The sequence below is a fragment of the Anser cygnoides genome, chromosome 8, assembly GCF_040182565.1.
Source record: "Anser cygnoides isolate HZ-2024a breed goose chromosome 8, Taihu_goose_T2T_genome, whole genome shotgun sequence".
Lineage (NCBI taxonomy): Eukaryota > Metazoa > Chordata > Aves > Anseriformes > Anatidae > Anser > Anser cygnoides.
In genome coordinates this window covers 23644861-23671758 of record NC_089880.1, presented here as the reverse complement: position 1 = coordinate 23671758, position 26898 = coordinate 23644861, and the positions used below count along the sequence as shown (strand labels likewise).

Below are 26898 nucleotides of genomic sequence, written 5' to 3'. Positions count from 1 at the left end.
CCCTACCTGGAAAGCATCTGAGAGGCATGAGTGAAAAAAACAATGTTCTTTTTGGTTTTCCTGGCATTATCCCTTTGGAGCAAGGCTCAGATTTGCATCTTCCTGGAGAAGTGTTACGTGCAGTTCTTTGACTTGCATAGTCTTTCCTCAGTGGAGCACCTATAGACTAAACTGTGGCAGTATTTAAAGGGAAAAGCAGAAGTCCATGTGCTCATTCTGGAAATTGTAATCAAAAGGAAATATCATTTCATTACATCCACTCAGTTGTTATTACTCTACCACAGCTTTTCAGAGGCACCTTGAAAGCCAGTGGCAGCTGCATGTCCCAAACACTCAAGAAGTTAATGTCTTCTCCAAAACAACTGTTAATTTCCCATCCTGTTGTAGTGATAAACTTTGATTTTATTCATGTGTGTGCATACTTATTTGCATGCATACACATACATATGTAGAAGTTTTTTAACTCCTACTCATTGCAGTTAAATTCTCAGGTATCCCTAATTTCTGTACTGGATAATGTACTGAGTCAAGGCTGGAATGATTTTAACTCTTGGTATCAGGAGGGCATTTATTTTAGTCTTAGGCTTTTCCCATCACATTGAAAATGTCACAATTTCTTTGGTGACTGTTTTGTATTTGCTTTCTTTTATGGTCAGTATCATCAACAGATCTTGGGCGATCTCGTCTGGAAACCACAATGATAAGTATAGAAACATGCAAATTGTTCTTCTCCAAGACCACTCTATGAACTTTCTGCTGTGTCAGCGTACAGAAAGCAAAGAGGTTTGAAGGAGCCCTAAAAAACAGGGTTTGCATAGAAGACTGAAAGGACTTTCTCATTCCTTTCAGATTTTTGTACAGTTTCCTTCCCTTTTTTTATCCTGAAGACAGTGTTGGCATGCTAAATTAGCATCCCCCATAATGTGTGTGGCAAATTTGATTATAAAATAGAGAAGCAGTCCAGTTTCACTGTCTAGTCAAGTAAGATGGCATTAACTGAATTTGAGTTTGCTCAGTTCTTCAAGGTGACATTTAATCGGTCTGAGGTATGAATGAAGAGCAGAGAACGTTTTAAATGTAGCTTTGACTGGCTTTACATTTAAAAGGTCCTGTGGACAGGGATGCCAAATCTCCAAGTTTGAAACCAGTGGTACACTGGGGAGAAGACTGGTGTCATTGTGTATGTGCAGGAACTTGTAAGTAACTAGCAAATGTGTTTGTGGAAGATGCTTTGGAACACCAGAAGTGCACCTTTTTCTTCTACAGTTATTGTGAAGGCTCTGTGAGGGAGCAGACATGCGGGCATATTGCTCCTTTAAGCTAAAGGTGTTTCTCTTCTTCCACTCAGGGTCAATTGAAAAAGGACCAGGAGTAAAACGTTTGAGTTCCCTGGACGATAAGATCCCACCCAAGTCACCCCGTCCGCGTCGGAATATCTGGTTATCACGCAGTCAGTCGGATATCTTCTCCCGCAAGCCTTCCAGGAAGATAAATGTACAGGACCCCTACTATACGCCAAGCAAAGGTTTAGGCCGGAAAGTTAATCCCTTCAGTGCACGGGAGGACCTCAAGGGTGGAAAGATAAAATTCTTTGACATGCCAAGCAAGTCTGTGATCTCTCTTGTGTTTGACTTGCATTCTCCAGAGGCAGGAGGTGGCCTGAAAGCCAGTCAGTCCCAGGTCCGGCAGGCATATAGCACAGACTGGCAGGAATTTTCCCTCCCTCCCGGGAGGAAATGCAGATCACTTCCAGTCTCCCCTGAACTGCCACACAAAGAGTATGGCCTGTTTGGTGGACTGTCTTCAACCGTCAGCAGATGTGACCCAACCCAGCTAAGTGCAGAGGTTCGGCAAAAACTGCTGAGTAGCAGTAAATACGGTGTGTCAGAGATTCCTCCCTTTCAAGCCAAGCCTCACAGGTCAGAATTTCTTCCTGTACCAGGACAAGAGGAAGATATGGACTGTTCAGATGGGCCAGTGTCTCAGGAGGAAAATGGGTTTTACCCTGTTGAGAACACGTGTGAAGATCCAGCATGTAACCAACCATTAGCGCTGGCCCAGCCTGAGCCACTATCTTACAAAAGGCTCCCAGCTGAGAATTCAGTGAACTCTGAGGGACATTCCTCACAGGTCTTTGCCGGTTGTCTCCCTTCTGAAGAGATGGAGGTGGAAGATGACCTACTGAAAAATACACTGCTGGAGTCTCCAAAGTCTCTGTTCAGTGTTAGTCCTTCCACGGCGCCGAGGAGAGAGGCACGGCCGTTCAGGGAGCACGATGGGGACAGCACTGCCCCATTGTCTCAGACCTCCAACAATTCAGCAAGTGGCAGCACGCAGTCGACCTGTGGCATATGAAGAGAGGGCTCAAACGGAACACATCCTGGAGTTGTTCCCAGTCACTTAAACTCTGTTTCTCTGTGGTGCTGGGTTTCATACTCAAGAGACCCAGCAGATGGTAAGAATGGGCTGTCAAACAGCTGCGGACAGCATCTGGAGAGACTGATTATTTTAACTTTATTTCAAGCTATGCTTCCTTCCTGATTTACTTTAGGAGGGGGAACTACTCCAGCCAGAATGTCCATGCGGGCCCCGAAGTCCCTTCCAAGCGGTAGTAGTGAGAAGCAGGCACCACGTAAAGAGTTTGACCTGGATTCCAGCATGGAGCATTTCAAGGCCTTAAGTTCCACATTGGGTAGAAAGAGCAAACTGTAGGTTTTCCCTTTTCCTCTGTCTGACCAGCTGCTCTAAGCTACTGCAGGTTTTGCATTAGCATTCTGCAAGCAGTACACGCGAATCAGAGCCTCTGTTCTGGAAATGGGCACAGAGATCTTTTAGAACTGTGCTGAGCAGAGCTGTGCTGCAGCATTAAACAAGCTCTTCTTTCAGAAACAAAAGCCCTCACGCTGGTTGCCGTCTGCAGGCTGAGTCACATGATAAGTACTTTCCAATTAACAAGAACAACCTGTTCCCTGGTGTTTCTTGTTTCCCTTGGGATTTATTAATGATGCATTAGTGCAGGGAAGCAGGACACTGAGCACCGCTTTCTCGCACAGCTCTTCGTGTGTCTTGACCCAGATGTGGAGGAAGATTTGCCCAGGGCACAAGAGAGGGGAGCCATATTCCAGGTGCTGACATTTCTGGGCTTCTTGAGAAACTGCCAGTGAAAGTGCCAGTTGTACTGAGCTCTGGGGCTCTTATCTCTGAAGAGCTGAATGGACACCATGATCTCTTTCTGCAGAATAGATAAATACAGCATCTAGATTAACAGCTGACTATCATCACTAAGATAGAAGGGACACATTCACTTCCCTTTCTGATAGGACATCCTATTTCATTGGTGCCAGCGCAGTAATTAGGGTTTCTTATTTAAAACCAGACTGCTTGGTGGAGGACAGGAATCCCCTGCTCAAGGGAAGCTGCCAGCAGTGTTGCAGCCACGAGTGCTTTTGCAGAAGACTTACAGAAGGGCTTTGAGTTGTCAAATTAAAAAAAAAAAATAGCTTGTCCCCAATTATTTTTCTTCTACAGAAAGAATCTGTTATCTTCATTCATTTCTCCTGTCACTAAACAGGATTGTCTACTTATTTCTTTTTCTTCTTCCATCCACCAGCAGGTAGCTGTAGGAGCAGCAGCAGCATGCGCTTCAAAGCTGCTTGCTGGAACCAGTTTCAGAGATCCCCACTCTGGGATGAGATGCATGGGAAAGCTTGTTCTGTGTTGATGTGTTCCACATCCTGCCCTTCTGCTATCATTGCCTACAACGATGTGGGGTTTTTGTTGTTTTTTTTTTAACCTATATTATCATTCCTAACTGAGGTTTCATTGCCTGATCACTGAGCAGGTGATACAGTAGGCTCTGAGGGGTTGGAAGTCCAGTTTCATCCAGGTAGTCTGTTACACTCTTTCTGCTTTCATGTAAGGATGGAAAATGTAAGCTGGTACTCCCTGATGGAAGCAAGACTTTTCCTACTCTTCCCATTTCAGGGAACGGATGAAGAAGAAAGCCTAAGCTCTTTCTTGGCTGAGATACTGAGCTTTTTGGAGGTGTAGGTAACTATTCTGTGAGTTATGACTTTCTCTTGTGAAGTCTCTCAGTTTAAGTGGCAGTTATCCCTTTGTAACGGCTGCAAAGAATTAAATGAGAAAGTGTCCTTTAGTTACTTAGCACAGTCTCTGCTGCATTAGGCAGCTGTCAGCAGTTTAAAAAATGCCCATCCTTACCAAGATCACCTCCTGTGGCTCACACCTCTCTGCCTCTTGAAGGTGCTGATGTGTAGGGTAGCTTGTCTTGTGTATCCCGTCTGCAGAGTGCAGAGCAGCTTGAAGGGCTGGCACCGTGTGCGTGTAATTTCCTTTGAGGACAGGGAACTGGCCAGCACAACTCAACTGACAGCTGGCTGCCTGCCTTGTGCCTGCTTTTTTTTCCTCTTTTTCTTTTATACAACTGTAATCTTTCAGGAGGGAAACCACCAGCACCAGCTTCTGTTGTCACAAAATGCATGTAGGTGTGTGACTTCAGACAAACAAGCAATAATAAGGAATGGTTTACTTCTGGATCCCCAGGCTACAAGGAAGCTGTCCCGCAGCCTGTAACCGTGCGCAGCCTCGGCAGAGCACAGGTGCGTGCCTCTGGCTTGCATTACCCTGGTCATCAGAGCTGACACCTCACTGGGAAGCCTGTTGCCCTCTGACAGAGTGCAAAATGTCTAAAACAGCTGTCACAGTGACCTCACCTGTCTCTTATAGCACTGTCTCTTAAAGCGTTTCCCCTGCCCTGAATGGCTCTTTTACAAAGCAACACGGCTAAATTTTTATTTCCCTAAGCATCTACTCTGAGTGCAGCCAGCTGACACAGGGCACATCTATCAACTTTTCTAGCTCTTTGTACCGAGGGGGAGATGTCAGAAAGAGAAATACCAAGGGATACCAAAGGCTCAGGCCTTTCCTGCATTCTTGGTCTGCATGGGAAAAGAGGCACGTGCATGAAACTGGAGTAAAAGGCCGTCTTAAAATAGCTAAATGCCTGCTCTAACACGGCGTTTCCAAGGGTCTGGATGCAGTTGGCACTCTCAAAGTCTCATCCCTTTGGTTGTGCAAAGCTGAATCCAGGTTGCACCTAGCGAGTACTCCTAGGTTTTCTGCCCATCTGAAGGTGCTTTTCTACTGGGGGCCATTTTCTGACAGCTACTGATGAACGTAAATACCAACGTGTGGTCAGCAAACTCCGTGTTTTATAGTGATGTGACAAAGTTTTATCGTGATTGGATTTTATCATGGTTTTTGACTTTCTTAGAGGAGCCATTCTTGCTCTTTTAAAAGACTTTCTACACGTTGCTAGGTTCCCTGAAGAGATCAAAAATGTTTTTAATTCACTTTAAATCTTTCTACGTTGAATTCATTTACATGTCTGTTATAAGCTATTTTTGGTGTGGTTGCAGGTTGATAAAATGCAACTAAGAGGATGCATGTGAATTGCTGCCCCTCAGAAGCAGTGCAGACAAGGGGCTTTAGTAGACTTCTACTTGCTGGAAAGGCATCAATGTGTTGTGTAACAGAACATTGGTATTTTTTGCCAGTACGACTAAAGACACTTGAATAATTCCTGTTTGCACTTAATGCTATTGTTTATATTGCATGTCACTACATTTCTATGCAAAACAAGTAACCTTTTTTTTGGGAGGAGGGGCAGCCAGATATTTGATTAAGTATAAAGATCTTTGCAAGATGATCTATTTTCGTATTTATGAAGGAGTTTTACGTCTTAATATTTTGCAGACTGTAAATAGCTGAACTTGTAATTAAAGGCTTAGGAAGAAGTTTGTAGCTTGTGTATAATAGTAAGTTAACACTGCCAGAAAAAAAATCTTTGCAAAACAACTTTTCTAATATTGTGGATATTTATGAATATGTAAAGAAAGCATGTCTTGTTTTTATGTTGATTGACCTTCTGACTTTTTTTTTTGAACTATAGAAATGGTGTATGTTTTATTGGAACTGCAATAAGAAGTAACCAAAGATGAATCCAGTTAAATATTTTCATAATTTTTTCTTGGTCAGGTTTTGTAAACTTTCCCATCTTGCTTTCAAAATAAAAATAAAATCAAGGGTGGAGTCTTGTGATTAAGAGGACACTTCTGGGTTAAACAAACAAACAAAAAGTTGATTCAAATGCTTACTTAAGCTATGGATGATATTAATGGTTGTCTTGAGATGGTATCATTACTTGGTGCTGAGTTATAAACAAGGACAACTGTCATCCTTGTTGTGTTATTTCTCTCCCGCATCTTCCTGAAGTGTTAACACTACTCAATCCATGAGACTCAAAGCCTTTTTTCTACTCTGCCTTAGAGTGCTCAGAAGAGTAGGCAGCAACTCGTGACCTACAAGACAAGATGCTTTTGGTAGCTCTCAGCCTGCAGGGAGATGGCCATTGTGACTGCAGTGTCCTAGCCCTACAGCCTAGCTTCAGTAAGCAGGGGAAGTACGCACCAGGGTTTAAGAGGACCACATCTGGCTTTAGGTCCCACTGTATCTTCCCCTCTTTAGGAAGTGTAAAAGATCTGCCATTGTTTAGAATCAGCTAGCCCAGCACAGCTTTCTACTTTTTTTTTCCTGTAGAAGCAAAGGTTTCATTTATGTTGTAACCAAAATTAAAGTACAAATATTAGGTGGAACAGCTCTCTCACTTTTTAAACAACAACAGAAATAAACACTTTTTTCCTTCTCAACTTCATTAGAAAGACAGGGAATAATTATGAGTGTCATAATGAATTGCCCTACCAGCAGTGACTGAAGGCAGTGTATCGCTTGCCTAAAGATTCATGAAAATACGTGCTTTGCCTGAGGAACTAGCCTGCTTTCTTCTGGTGTGTGACAGAAGCATCACATCTTCCTCCCCTGACTGTTTAATAGCATTTTCTATCAAACTAATTGCATGTGACAACTGGGCCCTCCCACACCTTTTTGTAAGGTAGATTTTGACCTTTAGCACCTGATCCTTTCGGAAAGGTCTGTCTTCCTCTAAACTAGGTTAGTTGGCAGTGAGTAGTAAGGACAAAGGCAAGATCTGGGAGGATGTTTAAGTGGGGTGCTCTGGCCTCTCTCTCCTCTTATGTTAAATGGATTGCCCTTCTTCTGCAAGTGAAACCTGTGCTGAAGTAGTTATCATAAGGTCTTAGCAGAAAGATGACCCTAGGCTTTTTTTTTCCTTTTTAAACCCAATTTAAGTGCAGATCACTACTGCCACTTGCAGCCCTGGGTGCAGCTGAAGTGCGCTTCTCCTCCCTCCAACCTTACCTGTGCCTTTACCACCCATTGTGCTGCTAAGGTGTACCAGGGAGAACTCTAACTGAGAGCAATTTAATTAGTCAAGAAGTTAAAACAAAACCCCAGATAAGAAGTTTGCTCCCTTTCTGGTCAACTTTTGATAGAATAAAGAACTTCAACACTTGGGGGGGAAAAAAGCCCAGTTCAGCCAGGAGTCCCCTAGCTTTATGTGCTGTCCCAGGCTAACTTCATCTTCCGGCTGTGAGCTTTGGAAGATTTAGAAAAGGAGCTCTTCACTATTTGAAGTGGCACTGATTTCCCGCTCAGGTACAGTTTATTATGACAGTCCGGACACCAGGGCTCTGTGCTACCATCTGTGCTTTTTCTTTTCTTGAGCATCCAGACGTAAGCCATGATGTAGCCAGTCATGAAGGCATCAAAACCAGCTCGGTGGATGCCCCCCTGCGAAGGGAGCTCCTGGGACTCCTTTTGCTTTCCTGCAGCACACGCTGCTTCAGTCTTGGGGCTGTCTGGGGGACTGGCTGAGGCTGCTCCTGAAGGGATCTCTGACTTCCCTTCCACTTGGTCACTGTCAGAGGTGTTTCCCTTGGCAGAAGGGCTCATGTCAGCACATTCTTCAGTGCTCCCCAGATCCTCTTCCCATCTAGCATGTGTGCTGGTGTCTGAGCTGGCCTCTGGTGCCATGGCAGTGGCGTTTTCCTCCTCCAGTGGCCAGTCATCATCGTTGGGTGTCATCTCCGCCGCCTCTGTAGCAGCTTCATAGCAGCTCTGCTTTCGCGGCGGTCCCTCCTCCCCATTCTGAACTATCTCCATTTCTTTCCCTAAGCTTTCCTGTTCAAGCACCTTTGCAGGTTCTTCCACGTTCTTCCGCCGCTTCCATTTGTGTTTGCGTTTCTTCCGCTTCTCTGAAAGCTTGTCGTCCTCGTCAATTATGAGGTCGATGTTATGCGACTGGGGACACTTCACCCCATTTGGACACCAGCCGTAGGCCTAAGGAGAAAGAGAGAAGTCTGCAGCCACTGGCCTCCTGGTTACAGCAGCCTATCACCGTAACACGGAGCAGAGGTCATTTTCCACTCTACTCGAGGGCTCGTGAGGCTGTGCCTGGAGCACCGTGTCCGGAGCACCGTGTCCAGTTACAGCCCCACGGCGCAGGAAAGGAATTGACAGACTGCACTGAGCGCAGCGGGGAGCTGTCACGATGGAGCACACAATGTACGAGAGGCCAAGGAAGGCCTTGGGTTTGCTCACCTGTAAAAGATGAGGCTAAAGGGACAGGACGTACCTGATTGCTGGCAGCAGCTACCTAAAGCAGAGGTTATGGACAAGATGGGGCTGAGGAAGTGGTAATGGGAAATTCTGACGATCAAGCAGTGGAACAGGGGCCTGGAGGGTTTTGTAATCTGTCCCTAAACATGCTGAAAATTCACCAAACTCTGTCGCAACTCTGAGAGGCCGCGAGCAACTCTGAGGTGGTGATTCAGTAAGAAAATTCCAGAGGTTTTCCCAACTGATGCTGTTCTGTGACAGTAATGTCAGCGGGAAGAGCTCCTTTTTCCCCTGAAGCATCTGAAACCAGCTGTGACGGGCTTTTTGCTAACTGCTGTCACAGCGCTTGGACCTGAGGTGCTGTGGGTCACACCGTGCTACGGTCCCAGAGGCTGCGCACAGGTAATGCTTTCTGTATCTGGGATATGGGAGAGGGAAGAGGAGGCATTTCTTGCTCAGAAGACGAACCAAACTCGCTTAGAACTTACAGCCCTTCCAAGACAGCAGGGGGTACTGTAACACACCATCTGTTTATTTAAGGCTGCATTATCTTTTTGAATCTTGGCTTCTAATGTAACCTGTGAAATTCACTGCCTCACAACAGAGCGTGCTGTTGCCTTTTCAGTTCCAAAGCCACACAAAGCCTGAAAATCTTCCCTGTATCGTGAAGCAAGCAAGTAGAAGCTCCCAGGTGCCCTCCTACCACCTGCTCTGGCCACGTGTGGCTTTTTCCACAGAGCCAGGTAGGAAGCAGGGATTCACGTTACCTACCGAAAATTTCTCACAGACAGGCACGTTATTTGCCCCTCCCACACTGTGGCTTGCTTCTTCCAGAGAGCAGTGCCGATAGTCAATGTAGTGGGACATGTTCTCAGGGTAGTTGCAGAACTCAACGGTGAGGTGCTGGCTGCTGGAGTCCCTCAGCTTGCAGTTCTCCCGCTTGCTGGAACACACAAGAGCACGCAGGTAACTCAAAGATACCCCAGGGCAGAGCTGGTGCAAACACGTTGCTCTGCACCAACTTTCAGCTCCTCTCGTTTCTTGCTCTTGAGCTCTAGCTCTGGTCTGACAGCCTGCTGCAAAGAAAGTCAGCCCAGGGAACAGAAATTTAGTAAGTCGTCCCATCTGTGCTGATTTAAATGCTGTTTCCCTTCATGCCTAAATGCAGGCAGGGACAACAGTGTCCTTGGTGAAGCTATGGGAGAGGGGGACACCTCTCCTGGTGTTAAATATTAAGGGCAGTAAGATGTGTTAGTCCTGGTGATGTTAATGGACAAAGAGGAAATGCCCGAGGAGTTGCAGTGTACCTAGCAACCACCACCCAGACACATCAAACCTGGGCAACGTAGACAACAGAGAAATGCTTTCCATCTCATGAAAAAACAACTATTTTGTCCCAACGGCTGGCTAAAAGGCCCAAAAGCTTTGGAGGTAACTAGATCTGCAGGTTAAAACATTTTTAAGAGACCCATTTTAAAAGTGTTTTCATCCTGTCAGGAAAAAAAAAAAGAAAAGTATTTTTATGTTTGAGAAGAACCATCTTGAATATTTTCGGACCTATCAAAATGGCATTTCCTGATACAAAACAGCCACTAAAATACCATTTCTGCTCTGCACACGGTGTGACTTTGGTTTAGCAGATTCAAGGGGTTGTACCACTGCCAGGGCCTTGTTAAACTGTGCGCTGAGTGCAGAACCGGGGCCCAGACTGACACACAGAACAGACGCTGCTGCTTCTAACTTGTTCACCTGGAAGATACCCTCGGAGCTGAGGGCAGGAAGCAAGACAAGAGCCTTGGAACAAGAGCAAACCTTTGCTTGGAAGCAAGTGATGGGAGTTGGAGCCTGCTGCAAGTGAGAGTCTCACACGAAGGACTTGTGGCAGGGCTAGTCAGCGTCAGGAGACAGGGAGGACCCCCCTTGCTACGTAACCTGACTTACAGAAGGCTCTGCAGGCACAGCCCTGCTCCCTCGCTGAGTTAATAGGGAATCTGCTCTGTTCTGCCTGTGTCCCTGCTGGCATCCCTGTGGCAATGCTGGACCAGGGCCACACGGTGAATCAACTTGTTTTCAGTCAAATAAGGTTAAATGAGGTCACTGTGGTTTAAACTACTGCCAGCAGAACACTGAAATCCTCTTTCCACTGCTGCCCACTGAACAGTGAGTTACCAGCTGCACCTGTACGCACTCAGCACCCATCCTAGAAATGGGAAGCACAGAAGGGCAGTCTTCAGTCAGTGAGAAAACACAAATACTTAAATCCTTTGCCTGGAAAAAATAAACCGAGCGCTGACCCCCTCTTTCACCCCAAAGCTTTAAGTACTGGTGTGCCACTCACCACTTCTTGAAAGCATACTCCAAGTAGGATGCCACAAAGCGGGTCTCAAACTCCGAAGCATATTTGGTGTCGTATATTCCTGCTGGAAACATTTCCGAGAGGTCAGCAGTAAAAGTGCCGAGGTTGTCTGGGAGGTGAGCGTAGAAGCACTGGTACAGGAAGACCAGGTCAATCAGGCCGTTATGGAGAACGAGAGGCTTTTTCGCTCGTATGAGTTCCAGGAAAAAAGTCCGAACGCTCTGGCTCTGGTTCTCATTGCCCTGAAAGAAGAGGGATTAGTCAACAAGCCTTAGCACACTGACGTGCTTTCACACCAGAAATCCTCAGGGCCTGTCATAGCAGTGTAGTGCCTACAGCCGTGACCTGCTCTGACTAAAGAAACGCACAAATAATTGAAAGAGCAGCTGCAACAAGTGAGACTGGATATAAAACAGGAGAGAGGTAAGAAGGATACGCTGCATTCAAGTTCCTTTTTTGGGCCTAACTTCACATAACAGACATGGAAATGAGGCTCCTGGGGAACCAGAACCTCCCCAGAAGCCTGGAGGAGAGCATGCTGAGGCATACGAAGGCGAGTCAGCTGCGGAGCAGGGACACACAGGAAGGATGAGGACGAGGGCGTGCGCCCTGGCCGCGGTTCCGTACCTTGTCGTTGCCCTTGTGGTAGGGGATGCCCTGCGAGTACTGCTTGTTGAAGTCGAAGCCGTGCTGCACCAGGAACTGCACCGACTGCGGCTCCACGACGTACTCCTCCGTGCAGAGCAGCGTCAGGTTGTACACCTGGCACAGGTACGTGTGCTCGGGCTGCGGAGGGAGCAGAGGCTCAGAGCCCCCCGCACGCACCCAGGGGAGCCGGGGGCGGCTCGGAGGGGCCGCGCACAGCGCCGGGCCCCGGCCCCGCTCCCGGTGCCCAGCGGCCGCCCCCGTTACCTTGCCGGGGAGCTGCCTGAAGCAGGCGACGCCCAGGGAGAGCACGGAGCGCGTCCGGGCGGCGCTGCACACGGCTCGGTACCGCTCCTCGATGCACCTGCGGGCGGCGGGAGGCTACTGCCGGGGCCCGGCGCCCCGAAACCCCGCCGGGGGGGGGCCGGGCGGCGCCCCGGGGGGAGGGAACCGGGCCCAGGCCCACCCCCGATACCCCCCAGTATCTCCCCGGAACCCCCCGGAACCTTCCCGGTACCCCCCGAAGATCCCCCGGAGCCCCCCCGTACCCTCCGGAGCCCTTTTATCCTCCCGGTACTCTCCCGAATCCCCCCGGTGCTTTCCCGGTGCCCCCCGAACCCCCCCGGTGCCCTCCCAGAACCCTCCAGAGCCTCCCCGGTGCCCTCCGGTACCCTCCCCTGAAGCCCCCCTGGAGCTCCCCCGGTACCCCCCGAGCCCGCCCGGGACCCCCCCGGTGCCCTTCGTAGCCTCCCCGGTACCCCCCAGAGCCCCTCAGTACCCTCCCGGTGCCCCTCGGTAACCCCCGGAGCCCCCCCGGTGCCCCCCCGGCCCCACTCACGGGCTCAGCAGCGCCTTCCTGGCGCCCAGGCCGCTCAGCTCCTGCGGGGACACAGCCGTCAGCGGGCCCGGCCGCCCACCGGAGCCCTCCCGCCGCCTCCCCCCCCTCCCCTCACCGTGTCCACGGCGACGAAGGTGGCGGAGCGCAGCGCCAGCACCATGCAGGGCCACAGCTCCGCGAAGTTGTCGCTCTGCACGTCCACCACCGGCACCCGCCGCGACATGGCCGCCGCCATCACGGCCGCCCTGGGGCCTGGCCCGTTGAGGCTGTCCAGGTGCCGCCCGCTCCCGCCGCTCGCCTCGCTCGGCGCCGCGCCCCGTGCTGGGACCCCTTTAATATACCCCCTTTCCTTCTAACGCCTTCTTTTTTTTTTTCTCCGCTTTCCAAAGCCGAATTTTGCCTTAAATTTAGTTTTTGAACTGACAGGCGTTTAGCTGGGGCAGCCCCGCAGGGCCTTGTGGTGCGGCCTCTAGGACCCGTGGGAGAAGGGGCGGGGATAACCTCCCCCTCCTCCCGCTCCGCTCTCTGATTGGCTCCGCCGCGCCATGAGGCCACGCCCCCTCCCCGCAGCCTCCTGTAGACGGGAGGGCGCGAAGCCTCTCCCCCGCGCCCGGCTGCGATTGGCTGCGGCGGGGCAGGCGGGGCTCTGATTCGTCCCCGCGCGGGGGCGGGGCTGGGGGGTGTTTTCCCGGGAAAAACGCACGTGGAGCCCCCCGGCCCCGCCATGGGCCCGCTGCGGGCCGCGGCCGCCCGGGGGCTCCGGAGGGGCGGTGGCGGCGGCAGGGGGGCGGCCCCCGCGGCCCGGGAGGGCACCAAGGGCTCAGCGGCCCGCGGAGGTGCCTGCACGGCGGGGAGGCTGCGGGGAGCCGGGGGTGGCTGGGGGCGGGTAGCCCGGTTTGTGCCCGCTGTCCCCTCCGGGGCTCGGTGTGGCCGCGCCCCGCGGTGGTTTGTGGGGGGGGTCCCGGGGGTGCTGTGCCGGTACACGCACACACACACCCCGGTCTTTTCTCGCGGCCCTGCTGCGCCCTGATCCCGCGGTGCTCTCCCAACAGGGCGCCCAGCTCCGCCAGCCGCGCTGCATCTCTTCGGGGACCCCGCTGAGGTGGAGGCGCTGCGGGGCAGCCTGCTGGCTTGGTACGACGAGTGCAAGCGGGACCTGCCCTGGAGGGTGCTGGTAAGGGCAGGCAGAGCTGCCGTAGCGGGGAACCCATCCCTTTGCCCCGAGGGAGTGATGCTGACTGCGGTGTCTTTGTCGAGGCGATGCTTTCCTCAACTGCATGAAGGTTGGGGGGGGGGGGGGTGGGGGGTGGAGATGGGATCGTGCTCCAGCTGTCCCGGTAGTTTTGTGATGGGTTGTCTGTGGTCAGGTACCCAAGTGTGAACGGTAACGTGGGGCATAAGGTGGTAGGAGCCATGCTTCTTAGTCTCTGAGCCTGAGCACTTCTCACTTGATCCAGCTGTCTTCTGAACACTTTTTACTCCTGCCTTTGGTATCCTACAGCAGTCAAAAGGGTTTTCTGCTGTTGCTTTAAGCCTGCCAAGTGCTTTTGTTACAGCTCTTACCGGCTCTGTGCTAGGCCTGGCGAAAGGTGGTTTGACAGCGATCGGGGGGCCAGGGGTGGGCGTCAGCTTTACAGCAGCGTCTGTCTGAGTAGTGCTGGGAGCTGCAAGGCTCTCCTGTGACGTTTAAATCTGACGTTGCTTGATTAACCGCAAATCAGAACTTCTGGGCACTTAGGGAGAAAGATTTTTTTAGGCTCCTATATAGCATTCAAAACACGCCATAGGCAATTTTATTCCCTATGCAGCCCCCCCCCGTGGTGTGGTGCTGTGTCCCTGTTTCTTACACTCATTTTGTTCCCCTTTCAGGCTGTAACTGAGCCAGATGTCAACAGACGGGCATATGCAGGTAAGGAGCAGGGGCTGCACCCTGTGTTATTACTGACCTGGGTGTACAACATGGCCTTCTGAAGGTCTGTGGCTTCAGCTCCCATCCTTACAACAAGCTGCTTGGGCCCCTGATGTGGCCACAGGAGCCACCAAGCCCCACTCGCGTGGCTCTGGGGAGTCTGAGAGCCAGCCTTGGGCCTGAGGGAGCTCCTGTGGGACAGCACGTGGGGATGGGGCCTGGTGGGCTGGATGCTGCTGCGGTGCTTGTAACTGGTACTAGTACTAGGGTGGCCGCAGCCCGTGCTGTGAGGGGTGCGGGTGGCGTTGGCACCTCTGCTCTGACCCCTGCATGCTCCCGGCAGTGTGGGTGTCGGAGATCATGCTCCAGCAGACGCAGGTGGCTACGGTGATCGACTACTACAACCGCTGGATGCAGGTGAGTGCTCCTCACGGAGTGCCCACAGGTCCCTGACTTGGAGCCCCTCTCCTCTGCCTGTGGCAGACCCCCAGGGGCAGAGCACGGCTGCGCTCGTCCCTCACTTGCCACCTTCCCCCTGCTCTGCAGAAGTGGCCGACGCTGCAGGCGCTGGCAGAGGCGTCGCTGGAGGTGAGCAGCGCTGGGGCTGGGTTCTCTCCCTGCCCTCGTGGCTCTTTCCATGCCCAACCTAACACTGCTCTGTGTCTCTTGGGGCAGGAGGTGAATGAGCTGTGGGCAGGACTCGGCTACTACTCACGAGGAAAGCGCCTGCAGGAGGCAGCGAGGAAGGTGCTGGGGCATTGGGCATTTGGGTGGGTGCTGGCTCGTGCCTGCTTTGCCTCACTGGGGCTGTGAGCTGCTGGCACGAGGCTACGTGGCTGGGATCCCTTGTTATCGTGGGACACGTGTGCGCACTCTGCTCAACTGCCCCTGGCTGCCCTGTCTCCCAGGTGGTGTCCGAGCTGGCTGGCCAAATGCCCAGGACAGCTGAGGACCTGCAGAAGCTTCTGCCAGGGGTGGGCCGATACACGGCAGGAGCCATCACTTCCATCTCCTACGGGCAGGTGAGAGCTGCCGGTGTCCGGCGGGGACACATCTCCCCTCGCTGCCACCCGGCCCCGCTCCTGGCCAGGTCCTGCTGCTGGGCCTGGCGAGCTGGAGGCTCCCTCAGCTTTGTTCCTGGCTCTCCGTGGCTTTGTGATGCAAGTGGTAACCCCTGCCTCTGGTTGCAGGCGACCGGCGTCGTGGATGGGAACGTGATCCGCGTCCTCTGCCGCCTGCGCTGCATCGGCGCTGACTCCAGCAGCCCACCCGTCATCGACCGCCTCTGGTAGGGGAACACTGAGGGATGTGTGGTTGTGCTTCTTGGTGGCCGAGGGCAGGATTTTTTGGGAGCTCAGCCTGCAACAGGGGGAGGCCAGGGGTGCAGGAGCTCTTGGGAAGCTCAGGAGAAAGGACCTGCGTGGCCTCTGCCTACATGGGAGCATCCTCCCTTGCAGGCAGGAGCTGCAACTCCTGCAGTTTTTGGGGGGGCCCCTGCACGCAGAGCCCCGTGCCCCTCACTGCTGTTTCTTGCAGGGCCATGGCCAATGCCTTGGTAGACAGGAGCCGCCCGGGGGATTTTAACCAAGCCCTGATGGAGCTGGGGGCGACCGTGTGCACGCCCAAGGCGCCGCTGTGCGGGGAGTGCCCCGTGAAGCAGCACTGCCGAGCGAGGCTCAGGGTAGGTACGGCACCAAAAACTGTTCCCTCGCAGCCTGCTGGGGGCTGCCAGCTGTGTCCCCTCCCTGCAGGTGGAGAAGGAGCTGGCCTTGGCCTCTCGGAAGTTATTGGGAAAACTCCCCGTGGTGCCTGATGTCGAGGACTGCGGTAAGCTCCTGGGTCGATCCTGGTGGTGGCTCCGGGCCTGGGCCCCACGGCGACCTTTGTGTTGGTGTTTGCAGGTGTCGGGGGCTGTCCCTTGTGCCCCTCAGCCGCAGAGCCGTGGGACAGCAGCCTGGGGGTGACCAACTTCCCCCGCAAAGCAGCAAAGAAGCAGCCGCGGGTGGAGCAAACGGCCACGTGCGTGCTGGAGCGTAGGGGCCGCCGCGGGGCCCTGGAGTACCTGATCGTGCAGAGACCCAGCTCGGGTACCCAGACCGGTGGGAGGGGGACAAAGGCACTTGGGCAGAGCAGCCTGGGAGCGCTGGGGCCGGGAAAGGAGCCTTGTGGGCTGTGAGAGGCTCAGCACCCCTGGATGCGCCTCCTGCTGGCTCATGTCCCTGTTGTCCCCTCTCCCCAGGGCTCCTGGCCGGGCTCTGGGAGTTCCCCAGCGTCCCGCTGGCTCCGGGTCTGCAGCAGGAGCAGCAGAGGGAGGTGCTGGTGGATCACCTCCAGGCGTGGGCAGGGCAGCCTGTGGCAGCGGGGAGCTTGCGGTTCATCGGGGAGGTGAGCGTGGGGTATGGGGCAAGCCCCACATGCTCAGCCATGGGACATGTAGCACGGGAGGAGGGTTCCTGTCCCCTGCTGTCACCCCTCCCAAGCCCTGCCCGGCTCTTCAGGGCCCTGGCAGTGTGCTTGTGAGGCAGCTGAGCAAGTGGTGCGTCCCCTGCACGCTGCCAGTTTGCGTCTTCCCATCCCCTTGCAGGTTGTCCACGTCTTCTCTCACATCCACCAGACCTATGTGGTCTACTCCCTGTCCCTGGACGGGGACGTGACCCTGGACCTTGCCTCCTCCCCGTCCCGCTGGGTCACAGAGGAGGAATTCCGTGCCTCGGCTGTGTCCACGGCCATGAAGAAGGTGTTTGGGGAGAGCTGGGACTTTCCTCCCCTCCATCTCCTGGGGTCCTGAGAGCACCTCTGGTACCCCACTAACCCCTGCAGGGACATCCCAGCTCGTTGACGTGGGTGCTGATCAGCTCTGGGCTCTCGTGTGCTCCTTTCAGGTGCTGAGAGCGTGTGAGCGGCAGCGCGGGGAGGAGAGTGGCCCTGCCAAGGTGGGTGTGTAGGAGCCATCCTGTGCTGCTGTGGGCAGGGGGGATTTGCCTGGCTGGCTTTGTCCCTGGAGGCCCCCGACATCAGGATCCCCCCCCCGCCTTGTTCCCTGCCACTTACCCCAGAGGGGTCCCCTGGGGGTCCCTGGGGTTTGGCTCAGCCCCGGCACCTCTCCTGCAGGGCTCCAAGCGGAAGCGGGGGGCGAAGCCAGGGGCAGCGGGCAGCACCCGCCCTGGGACACAGCTCTCCCTCCGCACCTTCCTCCGGGCTCCGAACCCGCCGTGATGCCTTCCGCGATAGCTGGGACCACCCGGCACCCACACCGTGGTGAGTCTGCAGGGGGGTGTAGGGTGGCAGCCTCCACGCTGCTGCGGGTCCCACCGTGGCCCTGTAGAGGTCTCCTGTGCTTCCTTCCAGCCCCACGGCCACCAGCACGTCACCCTGCCTTCACAAGGGGACCAGCGTGCTGCTGGATGTGACCCGGAGCCGGGCTCGCCTTCCCTGCTCGGCTGAAGCCCTCGTGAGCAGAGGAAGGATGCGGCCACAGCTGCCCCCACGCCCTGGCACACGTCTGCAACTGGGCCACCAGCCAGCGCCTGGGGCTGCTGCTGTACCCTCATGCCTCCCGTAGCCCTTTCGATATTTGTTTTTACTGAATCTAAGCCACGGGCTTTCTAATAAATCTCAAAAGGTGGTGTTTTTAAATTTTTAAGTGATTTTCTGCCTCTGCTGCAGTGTGGCTCTGCTACGCTGAGGCTGCTGGTGGTTGGATACGCAGGTGGCTGGCAGGACCCGTGTCTGGGCTGCGAGAGAGCGGTGTCCTGGCTATTGCACCCATGCCCCTGGGTGCCACCAGCCCCTCCACTCCCAGATAAGGCACCCAGAGCACCTCTCCTGGGAGGTCAGCCCTCCCGCAGCAGGACACCCCCTGGGTCCTGGGGGATGTATGAGAGGGGCAGGTGGCCTCATCCTAAGGGACCACAGGACTGGGGACAGACTCCTTTGGGCACTGGGAAGGGCCCTTTCATCCTCACCTGGCACTGAGCAAATCTTAAATAGGAGAAGAAAAAGTTATGATCATCTCTCAGGTTAACTCTTTAATTTAGGTGACAAAGAGGCAGTCGCTTTCCCTGTTCGGGGGCTGACGATGCTCTGGGTGGTAAGTGGTGGTGAGCTGCAGTGTCCATAGCGCTCTCCTCATCCCCCCACGTGGGGTTGTTGTGCCAGCAGTGCTCGCAGCCATGCTGCAGGCACAGGTCTCATTAGATTCACATGAAATTAAGGCAGAATGCTATTAATGTAAGGCTGATAAATCAGTGGGAGCCCAAGGAAGGGGAGGAAACCTCCATCCCGGGGAGTGCTCAGAGCCCCACTGGACCTGGCCCCAAGCAACCTGCTGCTGCACTGGTGTTGTTGGCGCGGGCTTGTGCTGGAGACCTCCCTTGGTCCCTGCCAACCTGGGCTGTGCCAGGTGCCCGCTGGAAGCCCTACAGCGGCGTATTGGCCCAGGGCTGGGATGGAGAGAAGGGGAGCTGCTGGAGGAAGGCTGCCTCTACTGCCGCTGGTCCATATAGACCTGCACAGCTTTCCACAGCGCCCGAATATTGCCTTCCCCGAAGCCAGGAGCTCCCCGCCGGTCAATGAGCTCCAGGAAGAAGGTTTCCTCGGAGAAGATGGGATGGGTGAAGATCTGCATCAAGTAATTCCGGGAAGGGCTCTCTGTGGCGTCAGTGCCCGGCCTCTCATTCTCCCCGGGCACCGTGGTGTCCAGCAGGATGCCCAGCTCTGCCAGCGTGCAGGGGTCTTGCCCGGCCCCTCGGATCTCTTCCTCCTTGCCCACCTGGCTGTAATAGGTGGCGGGGGGCATGAAGAACCGCACGCCGGCCTGCCGCAGGGCCCTGGTGGCGGAAACAATATCCGGCGTGCGGAGGCCGACGTGCTGGATCCCGGCCCCGCCGTGCTGCGCTAGGAAGGTGTCGACTTGGTTCGGGCTGTCCTCGGAGAGGGACTCGGCGAGGACAAGCTTGCAGCTGGGGGCCGAGGAGCCCTGGGCGCTCTGCAGGGCGAGGAGGAGCATGCCGACCCCCTGCCCGCCCAGCACGTAGCCCTCGGCCAGCCTCTCCTGCGGGCTCAGCAGGAAGCGCTGGAAGCCGAAGCAGCGCTGGTACCAGTCCAGAGCTGCCCGCGCGCCGCCCCGCGGGCAGACGTAGGTGATGTGGTCGAAATCGGTGATCTCCACCCTGTCCCCCGCCTCGCGGGGTGCTCCCCGCACGGTCTGGAAGCCGGGCAGGAAGGGTCCCCGGTAGCGGGATCGGTCCAGCAGGGTATGGCTGATGTTGCCCACCACGGACCTCACCACGCCGTAGGTGACGGAGCCGCCGTCATCGCTCACCTCGGTGGGGGGCACGGGCACGGAGCACCCCCGGCCCTGCAGCCGCTCGCAGAGCCCCGGCACGTCCTCCACCTCGAAGCAGACGTTGGAGGCCGTGCCCAAAGCGGGCTGGGGGTCCACATCATAGAGGAAATCTCGAGAGGAGGCCCCGGATGGTGCCAGATGCTGGTTGAGGAGGAAGACGGCGGCTCCCCGGCGCAGTGCCAGCTGCCTCACCCGCGGCGTCTCCCGCACGGCCACGGGCTGGAAGCGAAAGGAGGCAGCCAGGTCCTGGGCCCAGCCCTGCCTGTAGGGCACGTGGAGGGAGACGAAGCACGGGCGGCTCAGGGAGGCTGCCATGGCCTGGGCATGCTGCGGGAGGATGGCGGGGGTTAGCGGGGGCTCGCCAGCCGCGGGAAGGGGCTGTTCCCCCACCGTGCACGGAGCCCAAGTGCACTTGCGTGCATCCCTCTGCAGCCGTGTGTCCCTCAGGGGTGTCGCAGGGAGGCTGGGAGGGTTTCGGGGGGACAGCCTGTACCAGCGGCTGGAAATGCAGCGGGCAGATGGGGGGACACGGGACGGGGCAGGCTCCATCTGAAAGGCTCCTGCTCCAGGCGTGGGGCAGTGACCTTGCCCTAAAGTCACGGCGGGGGGCAGGCATGGGGCGCTGCGGAGAGCAGCCTGTGAGACTGGGGGGAAGTGGGGGGTAGGGGATGAAAGATGTGCCCCCACAGCGGCACACAGCACGAGCACCCCGCTCCTAACCCCGGGGGCTGTGCGGTGCGCTGGGGAGACCCGCGCGCATATTCCTCCCCCCCCAAAAAATAAAGGGGTTTTTCCCCAGAGATCCCCCACCCCGATTCCCCGCTGGGGCTGACATGCGGAGCCCCCAACCCCGGGCTGAGCCCCCTCTTTAACCCCCCCCCCAAGCCCTCCCCGGGGCCAGCCCCGGCTCTCCCCGCGCACGCCGCCGGCTCACCGGGCTCCGAGCGAAGGGGACGCCGGGGCAGCGGCCTGGCCCGCCCCGGGGCGGTGCGGGGAGCCGGGCCCTCCTCCCCCGCCGGGGCTGTCCCCGTTCCGCCGCCCCCCTGCCGTGCCCTGTCCCCTCGGCACCGGGTGGCTGCTGACAGCCCCGATCCTCCCCGGCCCCCCCGTTTTGTCCCGGGGTCGCCCCCCCCCCCCCCCCCCCCAGCGCCGTCCCTCCCAAGCCCGTTCCCCACGTCCCGATGTCCGCGCGGCGCTGCCCCAGCTGTGTTTATGTCTGCTGCCCTTCCCCGGCTTATCGTGTTTTTGTACAGATCCCCCGGACGATAAACTGCTCAAATATTTGCGGAGATGTCAGTGTGGGGCCGAGGCGGCGAGCAATGCGGTGTGGGGTTTTTTTTAGCGGGGGGGGGACGCTCCGGCTCCGTACACCCCTGGGCAGGAGGTGCTTGGGGCTGCTACACTGGGGGACCCTGGTGGCCCTACACAGCTTGATGGTCAATATGCGACACGAGAGTGGCCACAGCCCAACGGGGTGGCCCCCCCAAAGCAAGGCGAGGAGCCCCGGCACCCCCAGGATGCAGGGCAGGCTTTTTGGGGCCCCCGTGGTGCCAGCGGGGCGAGCGGTGCCCTTGGCAGTGCCACCCAGCCCCGTTTGGCACGGCAGTGGTTTTGGAGCCGCGTGCCTGGCTTTTTGCTGTGGCACCCGCTGTGTGAGCTGAGCACCAGGCACCGCTTTGCCCTGGCACGGCTGGGGCTCAGCTGCGGCAGCAGGGCCTGGTGGGGACAGAGCGCGCCTTGTTGCTGTCCCCAGGCAGGCGGCGGGGGCCGGGGAGCATCCCCCCTGCTGCAGCCGGGCGCTTCTCCTCCCTCCTGGGCGGAGAGAGTGGTCAGGAGATAAAAGGGAGGAAGGGGCCAGCTGGGCACTGCCGAGAGCTGGGAGCTGAGGTCTGGCCAAAGGACAGCAGCGAGGACAACTGCGGTATTGAGGGCTCGTTCTCGGGGGGGGGAGACGGCTGGGGATTAGGGACATCCCTCCCATCAGGACCCCATGTCCCCCCCACCCCTTCCCCAGGCTGTCCCCGGAGCCCCACATCCTCCCCCTGCCCATAATACATGCTGGATCGTGGTGGGATGGGGCACACTGTGGTGAGGGCAGGGCTAGGGGGCTGCAGGAGGAAGGGTGAGTAGGGCAGATACTGGGGGGCAGAGGAGTTAAAGGGTCTGTGTAACCCCTCCGCCCTTGGTGGGGTGCCAAGAACCTTCAAGGAGGCCTGAAGGTTAAACCGTCCCCCTCCCTGCGGCTGGGGTGAGGGGGCTGCCTGGCTCCCCAAACCAGCCCCCGGCTTGGCTTTTAGGGTCAGCAAGGCAGAGGAGGTCTCTGGGGGAAGCGGGGCAGTCCCCACATGCAGGCACAGCCCCGGCGTGGGGGCACTGACACCCTGTTCCCCCCCCCCCCAGCTCCCCGCCAGCGCCGGCATGGGGCTGCTGGTGCTGGCCCTGGCCTCCTGGCTGGGGCTGGCCTTGGCCTCCGAGGGAGCGACCAACGGCAGCCGGCTGTGCCGGGAGGCCCCGGCATGGCAGATCAACGGCTCCAGCCCCATGGCGGAGGCGGCGGGGCAGGTGACGGTGGTGGCCCTGCTCAAGGCCAGCTGACACTTCTGCCTGCGGCAGGCCCACAGGTGAGGCCCGCTTCCCCCCCCGCCAGCCCCGCCATTTCGGGCCACGGTATGGCGGCCTCCCCTCAGCTCCTCCTTCCCCGCAGCCTCGGGGGCCTGCAGGAGAGGCTGTCGCGGCAGGGCATGGCCGACGTCCGCTACATGATCGTCAACGAGCAGGCGCCGCTCTCCCGCGCCATGTTCGGGGAGCTGCAGCGCCAGGCGCCCCCGGGTGTCCCCGTCTTCCAGCAGCAGCCGCAGGAGCCCGACGTCTGGCAGCTGCTGGGGGGGGACAAGGACGACTTCCTCGTCTACGACCGGTGAGCCCCCCCATCCCCTGGCTGGGCGTCAGGAGGGCTCCCCCGCAGGAAGGAGGCCTTGTGGGGTTGGGTTCACCGCCCCTGCCCGTCCCTGGGTCTCCCTCCTGTGCAGCCCCCATAGCTCGTCCCCTGCTCTGCCCCGCAGCTGTGGCCGCCTGGCTTTCCACATCCAGCTGCCCTACAGCTTCCTGCACTTCCCCTACGTCGAGTCGGCCATCCGCTTCACCCACAGCAAGGACTTCTGCGGCAACTGCTCCCTCTACCCCAACAGCACCCACGAGGTACGGAGCCGTGGGTGCCACAGGTCTTCATCGCCAGCTGGGAGGAAAGCTTGCTGCAGGGAGCAGGGGGCTGGTGGGGGCTGAAAGCTGGAGAGGTGCAGAGGGGCACTGCGTGAGGAGGAGGGGGCTCGTGGGGTTGTGGCAGAGGTCTGTAACAGCTGGCCTGGAAGAGCTAACTCGGGCTATTGGCCTGAAAAAAGAAAGGGGCAGGCAGTGGATGCAGAGGTGGCATGCTCGCAGCAAAGCACATAGCTTTGGGCTCAGCAGCGGGTGATCAGTCCCTTCCTAGAGGAAAAATCCACCCAGAAACATTGAATGCAAAGCCCCTTTTCTGGCTCAGGAACTCCCTTGAGCACAGCCAGCTTGAACCAAGGGATGTATGTAAAGAGATTTGTTCCCCGTGGGCTCCGGTCTCCCCTGCCTGCCCTGGGTCCTGGCTAGAGAGCCATGGATCTATCCCATGCCCATTTCTGCAGGGTGGGTGCTGTTCTGCTTTCACACCGTCTCTCAGGTATGCTTGCAGGCTTGCTGCGGGGCTGTGTGTGCATTCCCATAACACACCAGCCCTTGTGTTATTTTCCCCAGGCTAACAGTACCATGGAGGTCCCTGCAACCCCAAGCCCGCTTCCTGAACAGGAGGAGAAGGAGTCAGAGGCCCCCATCCACCACCAGCACAAACCCCTCCATCCTCACCACCACGCAGGCAGCAGCGAGAGAGCCCCAGACCCCAGCAGGGACCGCAGGCCTGCTGCCCATGCTCACCACCACCACGGAGATCATGGCCAGCCCCATCCCAAGGGGCAGAAGCAGGAGGGACGCGATCCCTAAGCCAGGCTGGGCAGATCCCTAAGCCAGGCTTGGCAGCCTTGCAGAACCCAGTAGCGTGCACAGCGTGCCAGCTCGCTTCCCAAAGAGGCGTTAAAGGACTCGCTTCAGGCCACTGGTCACCAGCAGCGCTGGTGTGACAGCCCCCTCCAGCATCCCCCCTGTGGGTCATGTTTCCACCCTGTGACCAGGGATGAAAATCCCCCTCTGACACCCAAAGGTGCTGCGCTCTTGGCCACGGGACTCAGTTCTGACCCTTCCTCTGCCGCCTGCCTCTCCGTGCTCAATGAAGCCCGTGGTGCAAACCGGGACGTCCCCGGTCACGGCGGGCCGACACCGCACGGAGCAGCAGGGCAGGGCTGGAGGGACCAGAGCTGGGTGCTGCCTGCCCGACCTGGCACCCATGGGTGCCCGTGGAGGGCCGGGGTGAGCCCAGAGGAGGGGGGCACTAGGAGTGGGCGCTGCTGGGTGGCTCCCCATGGCCCAAACCCCGTACCCCCATCGCTGTCGCACCCTGGGGACCCTCCGGGCCTTGCACACGGGTATGTGCAGTGGTGGTGGGCGGCCGCAAGATGGTGGCCTTGTCCCCTCTCAGAAAGCGAGGGGCTGCGACCAGGGTCCACAGCCCTGGGAGGACGGGGGTGAGGGTCCTGGGGGAGAAGCGGGGATGGGGACATCCAGGTTGTGAATAAAGCCTCTGTGAAGCGGACCCTGTCCGGTCTGGTCTCTGGGGGTGCCCCAAAAGGGTGGGGGGTCTTGCCCAGTGCTGGGGTGGCCCCAAGGCTTTCTCCCAGGACAGGAAGGAATTTGGGCCCCATAAAGTAGCGGCTGGTGGAGATTTGCGTTCCCCTGTGCTGACAAGGGGAGGTAAAGGGGCTGAAGACAGGAGAGCCCCATCTCCCCAACCCTCCTGGCTACCTCCTGCCCTGGGGCAGCAGGGTGGGAGCCCAGAGCTTAGTCCCCCCAAGGCAGGGCATTAACCACAGAGCCCTGCCCAATGCCCCCCCTCCAGCTCTCCATCTCCCCTCCAGGCCCCGCAGCCTGACTGGGGAGCGAAGGGGTGGCTTTTCTGCTTACATGGCTCCATGGAGCAAGAGCTGGGGTGGACAAGAGGTGCATTGGGGGCAGGTGGGTCAGGATCAGTCCATCTGTGAGGTCCCTGCTCCCTGGCTCTGTGTCACCCCCTCCCTTTTTCCTCCTCGTCCTCCCCCTTCCTCCTCTACCTGCTCCCAAGCAGCCCACAAGGGCACCTCTGTCTGCTGCTCCTGCCATCAATATCAAGGTTATCTTTTTCTTCTGGCAGCTGCTGTAATTGAAACAAAGCAGGCCGGGCCTCACGGGCTCCACTTCTCTCGCTCATTTTGCCGGTGCTGCTGAGACAACTAATTCATCTTATCGATGCCTGCTTGGCCTCTTTTCCACGAGATGAGGCAGAGCCCTCTCCCCACCGTGAGCATCCCGGGCAGCAAGGCAGCAGCAAAGCTCTCACTATCGACACACTTCGGCCTGGGGACGGGGCAGCAGCTCACTGCTTGGGTGACGTCCTGCGTGTCTGAGGAACGACCAGGGTGACACCGATGCTGCTCCACGTATTTTTGTCATCGAGGGCTGGGCCGTGGTGCCCCGGTGTCCGCGACTGGTCAGCCTGCTGCCTCGGCCCCGTGTGCTGCTCCTGCCTGGGATGGGCAGATCCTCTCGGGAGAGGGGGGAACAGCCAGTCCTAATGTCAACAGAGGCCTCTTGTGCAGCGATGCCGTGTCAAGAAGAGGAGTGGGTCCCTCCTCCTCCGCCCATTCATCTGGCAGCCGGGGCTGGCGTGCCGCCAGGCCGGGCTGCTTTGGAAACATTTCATTGAGGAGGCAGCTGAGCCTAGGAAAACAGAGCGAAAATACACAGAGAGATCGCTGTTGTTAGGGAAAATAAATGCAGGCCGACGCGTTTCTGACCCCCAAAGTCCAGCCCGGCCGGGCCCCGCTTGCCTCTACGGACTGGGGCTGCTGCTGCTGTGCGGGGATGGCATCTGCATGCCTCCATCGTGGGTTGGGAGCTGGGGAATGAGGGATGGAGCTTGCCCTGGCTTTGGCCAACTTGCTGACGTCCTTGGTGAGTGTGTCCAGGCTTGTTTCATTGTGGTGTTGCCCAAGGATTTGGGACAGAGCAGAGAAACAGCCGCAGAGAGAAGCCGGCCCTGGTGACCCATGTCCCTTGCATCACAATGGTGCTGGGGACTGATGAAGATGGAGCTGAGGACGTGTCAGACATGGCCCCCTGTGTCTGCCCCTAGCAGCACAGCACGGGTCCTGGCTGGGCTTGAAGCCACCAGCAGGATGGAGCCCAGTGCTGGGATTTCACAGGCCAGTAGCTCAGCATGCCCTGTCCCTTGTCTGCTGGCAGAGGGACAGCAGAGCCACCCCAAAATGTGGAGGCACTGCTCTGGCTTTTGGACAAAGGTGCATCCAGCAGACCTGCTGTTTCCCCCATAGCCTCTCTCCACCCTCCAAAGGCCTCCAAGTTTCTCCCCTGGCTGCTTGGTGCCCTACAGAAAACCCATCCCAGACATACCCTGCCAGCCACGCATGAGGTCTAACATACATGGGTTGGCAGCACTGAGCTGGGGTGGGTTGCTTCTGCTGTTGGATGAAAATCACACAATTACATGACTTTATTATTTTTGTTCTTAGCCACCCAGCCAACTAGTGTGCAGGATGCAGCCACCCAGCCCATCAGGCAATGCACCCATCGCAGGAGGCAGCAGTCGGTGCACGGGTGTCATGCCCCAACCTTCATGCAGGATGTGCTCCGCCACAGCTGGGAGAATTGTTCCCTGGTTAATTGCACCCCATCGTTAGCATTTTGGGGCTTCTCTTCAAGTCTGAATTTGGCCAGCATTCAGCCTCTTCTGCATTGTCTGCTAGCTTGCAGAATTTGTACAGATCTTCTCTCCTTTAAGGGTCTTTTTCTTCTCATCTTGAAAAAGTGAAGTTTGTTCAGTGTGTTCCCCACCCATTTAATTTTTCCCTTCTCTGCTCACCCAGAGTTATCTACATTTTAATTACCATTTGCAAAGTGTGTTAAAATGCAGAGGTTAAAAGGCTGGAGCAGGGCAAATGGGTTCTCGTGTGACCCATCTCCTGCTTTCTGCATGGGGAGAGATGGGGGCCCTGGAAAAACAGCTGTGACCAGGATGGGGTGCTGGTCCCTGTCTGCTGCATCCCTGCATCACG

At 56.8% G+C, this 26898-nt stretch overlaps 5 protein-coding genes across 12 annotated transcripts in view; 3 read left to right on the top strand and 2 right to left on the bottom strand.

The window, feature by feature from the left end:
• Positions 1–6109, top strand: part of TESK2 (testis associated actin remodelling kinase 2) — a 77231-nt gene extending 71122 nt beyond the window's left edge. For both annotated transcript variants that reach the window (XM_048058966.2, XM_013176363.3), the window contains exon 11: positions 1349–6109. In XM_048058966.2, coding sequence (XP_047914923.1) covers positions 1349–2355 — 1007 coding nt within the window. In that variant the 3' untranslated portion in view covers positions 2356–6109. The remainder of the gene's footprint in view (positions 1–1348) is intronic.
• A 1234-nt stretch (positions 6110–7343) lies between these two features.
• On the bottom strand, positions 7344–12743 carry TOE1 (target of EGR1, exonuclease). Its single transcript, XM_048058970.2, has 7 exons — positions 12511–12743; positions 12396–12436; positions 11825–11921; positions 11540–11698; positions 10895–11154; positions 9328–9499; positions 7344–8277 (listed from the first exon to the last, which is right to left on the bottom strand). Exons 1-7 carry the CDS (start codon positions 12628–12630, stop codon positions 7492–7494), a joined length of 1635 nt encoding a protein of 544 aa, XP_047914927.2. The 5' UTR covers positions 12631–12743; the 3' UTR covers positions 7344–7491.
• A 328-nt stretch (positions 12744–13071) lies between these two features.
• Positions 13072–17940, top strand: MUTYH (mutY DNA glycosylase). Of its 6 annotated transcripts, XM_013176175.3 has the most exons (16): positions 13072–13231; positions 13448–13569; positions 14265–14304; positions 14648–14721; positions 14851–14892; positions 14980–15051; positions 15213–15326; positions 15495–15592; positions 15841–15985; positions 16056–16131; positions 16206–16391; positions 16544–16689; positions 16889–17041; positions 17187–17237; positions 17416–17562; positions 17653–17940. In XM_013176175.3, exons 1-15 carry the CDS (start codon positions 13120–13122, stop codon positions 17518–17520), a joined length of 1536 nt encoding a protein of 511 aa, XP_013031629.3. In that variant the 5' UTR covers positions 13072–13119; the 3' UTR covers positions 17521–17562; positions 17653–17940. The 6 variants fall into 6 exon arrangements, with proteins under 6 accessions (XP_013031629.3, XP_066857489.1, XP_066857490.1 ...); XM_067001388.1 differs by lacking the exon at positions 14851–14892; XM_067001389.1 differs by lacking the exon at positions 16206–16391.
• A 366-nt stretch (positions 17941–18306) lies between these two features.
• Positions 18307–20731, bottom strand: HPDL (4-hydroxyphenylpyruvate dioxygenase like). Its single transcript, XM_067001394.1, has 2 exons — positions 20586–20731; positions 18307–19978 (listed from the first exon to the last, which is right to left on the bottom strand). Exon 2 carries the CDS (start codon positions 19964–19966, stop codon positions 18788–18790), a length of 1179 nt encoding a protein of 392 aa, XP_066857495.1. The 5' UTR covers positions 19967–19978; positions 20586–20731; the 3' UTR covers positions 18307–18787.
• On the top strand, positions 19253–24381 carry LOC106032917 (selenoprotein Pb-like). Of its 2 annotated transcripts, none has more exons than XM_067001397.1 (5): positions 19253–19257; positions 22052–22272; positions 22356–22568; positions 22714–22849; positions 23435–24381. In XM_067001397.1, exons 2-5 carry the CDS (start codon positions 22070–22072, stop codon positions 23675–23677), a joined length of 795 nt encoding a protein of 264 aa, XP_066857498.1. In that variant the 5' UTR covers positions 19253–19257; positions 22052–22069; the 3' UTR covers positions 23678–24381. The 2 variants fall into 2 exon arrangements, with proteins under 2 accessions (XP_066857498.1, XP_047914874.2); XM_048058917.2 differs by lacking the exon at positions 19253–19257 and adding an exon at positions 21423–21572.
• The last annotated feature ends 2517 nt before the right edge of the window (positions 24382–26898 follow it).